The sequence below is a fragment of the Phocoena phocoena genome, chromosome 15 (genome assembly GCF_963924675.1).
Source record: "Phocoena phocoena chromosome 15, mPhoPho1.1, whole genome shotgun sequence".
Taxonomy (NCBI): Eukaryota; Metazoa; Chordata; class Mammalia; order Artiodactyla; family Phocoenidae; genus Phocoena; species Phocoena phocoena.
In genome coordinates, this window is record NC_089233.1 from 81,481,381 (window position 1) to 81,490,887 (window position 9,507).

Below are 9,507 nucleotides of genomic sequence, written 5' to 3' on the forward strand. Positions count from 1 at the left end.
ACGGCGCGCAGGCGCACTTGCTTCGCAAGGCCCCGGAAGTGATGGAGGCAAAGGCCCGCCACATCTGCGGCCGTTCTAGCGCCCGCGGTGCTCTCCGGGTCTGACATTTGTCCGTGAGGCAGCAGTCCCTTGGCGTCAGGGTTGCCGCGCCGGAGATAAAGTCGGAGGAGGTCAACGAATCTCTAGAACGCGCCTGTAAGATGGCGAGAAGGGCTGGAGCGAGTGGGGTCAATCGATAGCGCAGCGTTCGGCGCGATGCCCTTTGTGCGTGCGCAGTGAAGGTGCGCCCGGAGCGATCGATTGGGCAGGATTCGAGTCTCCATTTTTCTAGGAGAGAGCGCGGGAGACCGAGAGAGCAGGACGATCCGGTATGGGGGAGTCCGGGGTGCGTGGAATGGCGGGTGCGGTCGGCTTGCGCCTTTGGGGCACCACAGGAAAGACGCGGGCGAGGCGGGAAGAGTCAATAATGAGCGGGGTGGCGTGCGCCCTGAGTTGCCAGGCTCGGCCCGCACTGTCGCTCCTCTTCCTCAAAGGCCTCTCTTTCACCCTCCATTCTTCGCTAGCCTCTAGCTCGGGGTCATAGCGGAGCGTACGGTGAGGGGGCGTTTGTGTTCTCTCCCTGGTCTTCCTTCCAACTACGGGTACAACCAGTCCTGGACTGGTTACTTCCTGTCTTCGGGCCGCAGACCCTTCACCTGCAAATTGGGGGCGGTAATCAGGCGCTTTCTAGCCCAGCGAACGGACGTTCTATGGGAGTTGAGAAGCAGGGCTCGTCCTCTCTTTTCCTATTTTAATCTCTTGGTAGCCCTATGATGCGCCTGGCACGAGTGAAGGATGGAATAGTGGTTAAGCTCTGGGCTCTGGGGTGGGTAATCCTGGTGGCCACTTTAACCTTGGACGAGTTACGCAGCCACGTTTTACTTGCAGTATTTCCTAACCTCTTTGAGCCGGTTTCATCATCTCTGTTGTGTCCTAATGTTGTCTACACAAGCATGGCTTTATATATATTTGCCTAATACCCATCAGTAGAGCACAGTAAGAGCTCAGGCTCTGGGTTAGGATCCAGGCTCCGCCATTTACAGACTGTTGGATCCTGGGTGAGTTAACCTTCCTGTGCCTTCGGTTGCCCACCTCTAAAATGGGATAAGCTGAAGATTGAATGAGGTAATGCATATTAGCTGCTTACACCATGTGTGTTATATGTGGAATGTCTAATGAATTTTAGCTAGTTTATCATTAAGTTTTTAAGGAGCAGTACACGCAGCAATTAGAACACCACCATCTCTGGAGTCAAACTGCCTGCGTTCTAATGCTGGTTCCTCCAGGCACTAATTCTGAGACCTTGGGCAAGTTATTTCCCCTCCTCACCTGTAAACAAGATTACTGGACCTCCTTTATAGGATGTTGTTGAGGATTGAGATGAAACATGGTAAACACATTGGCTATTCTTACCATCAGTAGCCTCAGTAATTCTCCAGAGGGTCTTGGGTAGTTAAAAACACTGTTCCCGCCCCTTTCCTACAGCACCTCCCACTTTCAGAATCACCCCTGTGAAGTGGTGTTAACTGCCCACTCCCCGCCCTTCTTTCTTACATTCTTCTCTCAATCCTGTGCTCTGCCTTCCAATTTTCTTCTGTGCCACAGCTACCTGTCTGCCTGTGACTTTTATTCCTTATCGCTGTTCCCCAGCTCCTGCAGCTTTCCGATACCTGTACAGATCTACACATGTACAGACATTGATTTTTATAATCAGATTATCTAATGTCAACCAATTGGAGTTCTTTTTTTTGCATAAACTGGAAACCATCTGTAATTTTCTCTTTTGCTTTCTGAGCCTGAGAGAGAACTTAAACACTTGTAAATCAATCTAAACGCACAGTCCTTCCAATTTTTCCATTTTTTATAGTTATTTTGGCCATATCCTATTTGCCAATATTTTATTCAGCAATGCTTTCCAAAGTATTCTGTAATTAAATTATGTAATGTAACAAGCTCGGTTGCCTTGAAACATGTTTTAAGAATGACCATAACTGACATTAGTAAACATAACAGCTTAGCTGGTGGAAACAGTAGTGTCTAGACGTCCAACAGTAGCAGCTGTTGTACCTATTGCAAACATTAGCCGAGGTTTCATTAACAGAAGAAGTGGAAGATTCTGGGATAGCAGTAAAGAGTAAAAATTGCAGGTGGGTAATTTAGCAGAGAAAAAATGTTCATGAAGAGAGGTTCTACTGTAAATATTGGCTAACGTGATTTGAACCATTTCTGTGTGCTGCTGTGCTCAGTGCTCTACGTGTATCATCTTGTTTAGCCTTCACTGACTTATTTAACAGCTGAGGACCCTGATCTCAGAGAAACATAGTTGCTGACCAAAGATAATGCTGATAGAGCTGGGATTTAAGCCCTGGAAAGGCTGACCAGGTTCCTGTGTTGCTTCTGTGGTTTGCTAGTGCCTCTGCCCCTCATCATCACCTGTTTTCTCTCTTGCAGCTGGCGGGGAAATTACCTTCCTCTCCTCCAAGATGTACAGAACCAAAGTGGGCTTGAAGGATCGCCAGCAGCTCTACAAGCTGATCATTAGCCAGCTGCTCTATGATGGCTACATCAGCATTGCTAATGGCCTCATCAATGAAATCAAGCCTCAGTCTGTGTGTGCGCCCTCCGAGCAGCTCCTGCACCTCATCAAACTAGGTGACTTGTGAATGCACATTCAGTGAGCCCGTGACAAGCTTTCAGATGTTTGTCAAGATGGCTGCCCTTTAGTTTTAGTGCCTAGTATGTGTCGAGCACAGTGCTGGATAATAAAGGAGAAAGCAAAGTCCAGATTGTGAAGGTTTTGAGCAGGTTCTGGCCTCAGGGTCTTTATGTGAATTATCTGGAGCTTTCTGCCGCTGTATTATTGACTTCAAGTCTCAGCTCAGATGTCGTCTCAGAGTCCTCCTCATTTCTTCTAAAATAACCCGAACATCTTCCCCGTACCTCCGCAAGTGCTCTAAAACAACAATCCCATTTCCTTCGTAACAGAATCACTGTCTGAAATTTTCTGTATTGTTTTGAGTTTCCCATACAATCCATACCACCTACCAGAAGACTGCGAGTTGTTTTGGTTTGGGTTTTATTTTTTTGGCTGCGTCAGGTCTTAGTTGTGGCACGCAGGCTCTTTGTTGTGATGTGCAGGCTTCTCTCTAGTTGTGGCATGCGGGTTTTCTCTCTCTAGTTGTGGCGTGAGGGCTCTGTAGTTTGCAGCACGTGGGCTGTCTCTTTGCGGCTTATGAGCTCAGTAGTTCTGGTGCCCGGGCTTAGTTGCCCCGCGGCATGTGGGATCTTAGTTCTCCAACCAGGGATAGAACCCTCATCCCCAGCATTGGAAGGCGGATTCTTTATGACTGGACCCCTGGGGAAGTCCCAGACTGCAAGTTTAATAAAGATATTGAACCTTGTCTTGTTCAACAGTGTGTCCAGGTGCTTGCCTGTGTCATAGAAAGCACTCAGTAAAATACAGAATTGCCAAACATATTTATACTCTTCGACTTGACAGTGTAAACTGTTCGAACTGGCCTGAGGAAATAAAATGAATTCCACTGAAATGCCCAACAATATGGAATTGGTTATACATGTTCTCATATTCATAAAGTTGGATCCAACAACATGATGTGGGTGAACATTTATTACGCTGGCCAGGTGTTTATTCCATATGAGTAAATGACCGAGTATGTCACACCACGTTACATATTGTGATTTTATTTGTGTTTTAAGAAGTGAAACAACTGTGTGCGTGGAGAGAGGTCCAGAAGAATTTATGCCACCATGTTAACAGTAATTATCTCTGGTGATATAATACAAGGTTATGTTTGTTTTTTGTTTATCTGCATTTCTGATTTTCCCTATACTAATAAAAATTGTTTATATGATATGTCAAGTTATATTTCAATTTAAAATGGATTTTCTGGGCTTCCCTCGTGGCGCAGTGGTTGCAAGTCCGCCTGCCGATGCAGGGGACACGGGTTCGTGCCCCGGTCCGGGAGGATCCCACATGCCACGGAGTGGCTGGGCCCGTGAGCCGTGGCCGCTGAGCCTGTGTGTCCGGAGCCTGTGCTCCGCAACGGGAGAGACCACAACAGTGGGAGGCCTGCGTACCGCAAAAACAAAAACCAAAACAAAAAAAAAAATGGATTTTCTTGTTAAACTTCAGTTTGTTTAAACCTCAACATTCTTTCAAAGATGTTTTACTAATGTTATTACTAACAATATATCTGACTTAATGAGCTTCAGTGCTGCTACTAATAGATCTCAACACTAAAAATATTAAAATTCGAAATCGGGAAAAATGAACAATTTAACTACAGAACTGCTGTTTTTCAGTTTCTGTAGTTGTGGTTAAAGTAGAAACTTTTGGAGGCAAGTATCTGGGGAGGTGACGTTACCTGTTGGAACCTAACCTGCCACAACGCCTATTGCCTTACAGCGTTGTCACTGTTTGTGCACCCAGGTCACAATACATAACTTTGTACGGTATTAAGTACCATGCAGCTCCAAGAAAGAGTAAGTTGACATCAGCAAACACCTTTCCCAGTTTGGATCCAGAACTTTGTCCTGTCTTTTTAAAATAACGTTTTTTCATGCCCTTAATTTTTATTCCTTTCAGGAATGGAAAACGATGATACTGCAGTTCAGTATGCAATTGGTCGGTCAGATACAGTTGCGCCTGGCACAGGAATTGACCTGGAGTTTGATGCAGATGTCCAGACTATGTCCCCAGAGGCTTCAGAGTATGAAACATGCTATGTCACATCCCATAAAGGACCATGTCGTGTAGCTACCTATAGTAGAGATGGGCAGTTAATAGCTACTGGATCTGCTGACGCTTCCATAAAAATACTTGACACAGAAAGAATGTTGGCCAAAAGTGCCATGCCGATAGAGGTAAAAATCCTGGTAACATACTTAACATTTGCCTTTTGTTGTTCATTCTTGGGAGAATGAGAGCACAGTTTAAACCAGTTTTAACTTAGCATAGCTGTAGAATGTATACTTTGAGCCAGACAGATTTTACACTTCAAGATTCTCTTCTCTTCTTGCTGGCCTAGGTCATGATGAATGAGACTGCACAGCAGAACATGGAAAACCACCCAGTGATTCGAACTCTTTACGACCACGTGGATGAAGTCACGTGTCTCGCTTTCCACCCAACAGAACAGATCCTTGCCTCTGGTTCAAGGGACTATACTCTTAAATTATTTGATTATTCCAAACCATCTGCAAAAAGAGCCTTCAAATACATTCAGGTTAGGAATGTTTGGAAAGGAGCTGTATGCATTTTTTTCCCTAAATACAATGAGCTGTTGTGTGGCTCTTCTCTTTTTAAAAGTAGTCTCAGTGGTCATCCTGTAAATAGAGAGGATGGCAGCAAGGACGCAGCGCCCACTGCAAATGGCACAGCTCTCATGCTGTCACATGCCCACCTCTGGCCAGTGAGGATGGCTGCCGGTCACAGATACAGTTCAGAATGCACATCACATTTTAAAGGTTGCAGATTCCTGTTTAAAGACAAAACACAACGAACTTCTCTAACTTAGGGGAATTAAAAAATTATTCAGTTGAAATTCTCAGGTGTTTTCTGGAAAAGTGACATTTGGTGCTCTGTTTTGAATATGCGGTTCAGAAATGCTAATGTTTTAGTAGTGGCTTCCACTTCAATATTTGGAGCCCTGGGACAAATTAAAGAAACTATTCTTATAGTTTATTTTTATTCATTAATCGTATGTGAATGTGTCATAGATTGATAGTATTCCCTTCTGAATTCACCCATTGTTTATGTGCAAATGATGAAGCTCACCTGTGATCTTCGGAATACTCTCACCAGTAGATAGTTTCGGAAATCTTTGTTCAGATGGTCCTTTTGTGTATTCCAGAAAGTTCTTTGTTCTTCTCTTACCTGTGTAATATCTAGTCACTGTTTTATGGATTCTTCGCATCAGCCAAATATTTTCCCCATTTCCTGTGGGTTTAATTGTTCACCACTTGGTCTCTTTCCCAACAGGAGGCTGAAATGTTACGCTCCATCTCTTTTCATCCTTCTGGAGACTTTATACTTGTTGGAACTCAGCATCCTACTCTTCGGCTTTACGATATCAACACATTTCAGTGCTTTGTCTCTTGCAATCCTCAAGATCAACACACTGATGCCATATGTTCCGTTAATTATAATCCTAGTGCCAATATGTATGTGACTGGCAGCAAGGACGGCTGCATCAAATTGTGGGATGGTGTTTCAAATCGATGCATCACCACTTTTGAGAAAGCACACGATGGTGCTGAAGTTTGTTCTGCCATTTTTTCCAAAAATTCAAAATACATTCTGTCAAGTGGAAAAGACTCTGTAGCTAAACTTTGGGAAATATCAACAGGACGAACCCTGGTGAGATACACAGGTATGTGAGAAGTTGATATTATTTCACATTTCTGAGGCATTTTAGTTTCCAGAACTCTCTTTTAGATCCTCGAACTAGATCCACACAGTAAATCTATATGGATCAAAGAGGCAGAGCTGGAAATAGAACCACAGTTTCTTTGCCCTTCTCAAATGTTAACAGCTAAAATTAGATCTGATTCCATGCAAGTACCACTTGAGAATTAGGTGGTCTGTTTGTAGACCCATGGCCTGCCCACTTCCCACAAAAACATGAAAGCGGTCCAGAGAAGAGACTCAGTAAGTGAGAGGAAAGATCTTGGCTCATGCCTGAGAGAGGAGAAGGAGCCCCCAAAAGAGACCCCAAGTGTTCCGAACCTAGACATAAAGTGGGCCCTTCAGACAGAAACACAAAATTGTTAGTCTGATTGTCTAATTTATGTTGGTCTCTAATTGTAACAGTTGTGCCTGTGAGCTCTTTTTATGAGATCTGTTTAAATTTATCCTATCACTAGTAGTCAGTGTTTGTCTAATTATTTGATAGTAAGTGTTAAAATATTGTGTTTCATTTTTCTGTTCCTTGTAGCAGCAAAGGCTGTTTGGTAGAAAACTTCGGCTAGTTTCCTCTGTTGTGAGATGTTTGTGTCATACACTGAAATTGCCATGACCACAACTTTAAAACTCAAAAGAAACAACACTGTTGTAAGGGACAGGCGGGATGTTAATAAGTGAAGAAAATTGAAGAGTCGGTGACACCTGAAGCACCAGGGTGCAACATAACCCACCGCAGGCTTATCTCTCCGTAGCCAGGCTCTGCTTCCTGCCATCTCTCTGGCTTCTGGTGTAGATGGTGTAGCTAGCAAGTCTTGGGAAGAGTCATTTTTGTTTTACGAATGTTTGGGATGTTTTATGGTTATATGTGGCTGATTGGTTTGTTTTTCTGGAGAATTGGGATTTAATTTTGAAATGAGATTATAATGAGTTTATACGCAAATTCCCTCTTTTTCTAATTCACAGTTTAAGACCCCTTCATGTCAGCACTTTTGGATCTGCTTTTCCAGTTTTAATCTTTAGTTAGAATTCAGAGGGCTCTTGAAATAATGAAGGAAAAGGAAAAACTATCAAGTAAACATTAGAAATTTTGTTGTTAAAAGTTAATTTAGGGCTTCCCTGGTGGCGCAGTGGTTGAGAGTCCGCCTGCCGATGCAGGGGACACAGGTTCGTGCCCCGGCCCGGGAAGATCCCACATGCCACAGAGCGGCTGGGCCCGTGAGCCATGGCCGCTGAGCCTGCGCGTCCGGAGCCTGTGCTCCGCAATGGGAGAGGCCACAACAGTGAGAGGCCCGCGTACCGCAAAAAAAAAAGTTAATTTAAAACACTATAAACAAAATTAAATGCTGGCTAGGGAATAAAAATATAGCATAGGTAATAAACATAGGTCATACGCTGCTCAGTAAACCCAAGAAAAGATGGCCAACTTCACTATAAACCTAAGAAATGAATATGGAAGTATCTTCTTGCTCATCAGATTTCAGGAATTTAAAAGATTGGTATTATATAGTATTGATTATATAGTATTGATCAACGTTTCAGGAAATCACATACTGTTAGGAGTATGATTGGTAAAATACTTCCGAAGGGCAGCTTGGTGTCATATTATCAAAATTATAAATATATATATTTTTGACTTGCTATATCCACTGTTAGAAATTTTAACCTAAAAAGATTCTTGGGAGACATGCACGTGCACACATAAAAAGGTATTCATCCCAGCATTATCTGGAGTAGTGGAAAGTTAGATAGAATATAAATGTCCAGAAGAAGCATTGAGTAAATTGTTACATAGCCTTTCACGGCATGCAGCCTTTAAAAATAAATACTCATAGTAATGTTTGTTGAACACTTATACTGCAAAGCTGAATGGGCATTACACCTCATTTTAATCCCTGCAACATCTTGTGGGCAGGTGCTATAATTATCCCTGCAGAGCAGAGGAGACAGTTAAGGCCCAGGGATGTTATTTGTTCAAAGTCACATCGCTAATAAGTACTGAGTCCAGATGCAGCACAAAAGTGTATATTTTTATCCGTTAAGCTATATTCCCTCTTTGTAGGTCTCCACCACAAACTGTTGCATAAAAACTGTATGCCGTATGCCCTGATTTATGTAAATTACAAATGAGTATACAACGCACATAGATATTTGGAAAAGATATTCATCAAAATGTTGACTGTGTAAAATTATCAGGCAGATTTTTTTAATAGTTCATATAATACTTGAAACATAAAATATGCTTTTTTTAATTCATGGTGAAAAACAAAAAGCATAGAGTTTCCTCTTGGAGAGTGGCGTTCATCCATCCCAGTGATTCTAGTCCTAGGAATTTAGTCCTAAAGAAATAACGTGTTCTATACAAAGAATGTTTGTCACAATATTACAGTTGGATACAAACTAACTGCCTAGCAGGAAAAGAATCATTACCTAATGGTGCTTCCAAACAATGCGATACTTTGCAGCCAGTAAAAACACAACGTATCCAACATGAAGTTAGATAATGTGGCACCACTTTTGTATTTTTTTAAGGTGTTTTTATGCCTAAAAATCCATCAGAACGTTAATAGAGTTGCATTAGGTAGTTGACCCAAAGGTGATTTTCTTTTTCATACATTTTTTAGAGTTACCAAAATTGCACAATAAACGTGTATTACTTCAACAATTGTAAAATGCAGTTTTTACGTCAACAGAGCTAATAACAGAAGTAGAACAGTCTGGGCTCTAAGATATGAACTGGAAAGCTAGCCCTGGTGCCCAGGCCTTAACCTCTCGGTCTCTGCGCAGGTGCTGGCTTGAGCGGACGGCAGGTGCACCGGACGCAGGCCGTTTTCAACCACACGGAGGACTACGTGCTGCTGCCTGACGAGAGGACCATCAGCCTCTGCTGCTGGGACTCGAGGACGGCCGAGCGCCGGAACCTGCTCTCGCTGGGCCACAACAACATCGTGCGCTGTATCGTGCACTCGCCCACCAACCCCGGCTTCATGACCTGCAGCGACGACTTCAGGGCGCGCTTTTGGTACCGGAGGTCAACCACGGACTAG

At 43.3% G+C, this 9,507-nt stretch overlaps 1 protein-coding gene across 1 annotated transcript; it reads left to right on the forward strand.

Annotated features, from left to right (window-relative positions):
- The first annotated feature begins 2,522 nt into the window (after positions 1–2,522).
- On the forward strand, positions 2,523–9,507 carry CSTF1 (cleavage stimulation factor subunit 1). The gene is made up of 5 exons (XM_065893122.1): positions 2,523–2,691; positions 4,646–4,923; positions 5,088–5,285; positions 6,041–6,431; positions 9,248–9,507. Exons 1-5 carry the CDS (start codon positions 2,523–2,525, stop codon positions 9,505–9,507), a joined length of 1,296 nt encoding a protein of 431 aa, XP_065749194.1.

What these genes read in the sequence shown, in the direction of transcription:
- CSTF1 (XM_065893122.1), top strand. Translation starts at nt 2,523, where the DNA reads ATGTACAGAACCAAAGTGGGCTTGAAGGATCGCCAGCAGCTCTACAAG. An exon ending in CCTGCACCTCATCAAACTAG is followed by an intron (nt 2,692 to 4,645) that starts GTGACTTGTGAA and finishes TATTCCTTTCAG; the next exon opens with GAATGGAAAACGATGATACT. An exon ending in GAGCCTTCAAATACATTCAG is followed by an intron (nt 5,286 to 6,040) that starts GTTAGGAATGTT and finishes CTTTCCCAACAG; the next exon opens with GAGGCTGAAATGTTACGCTC.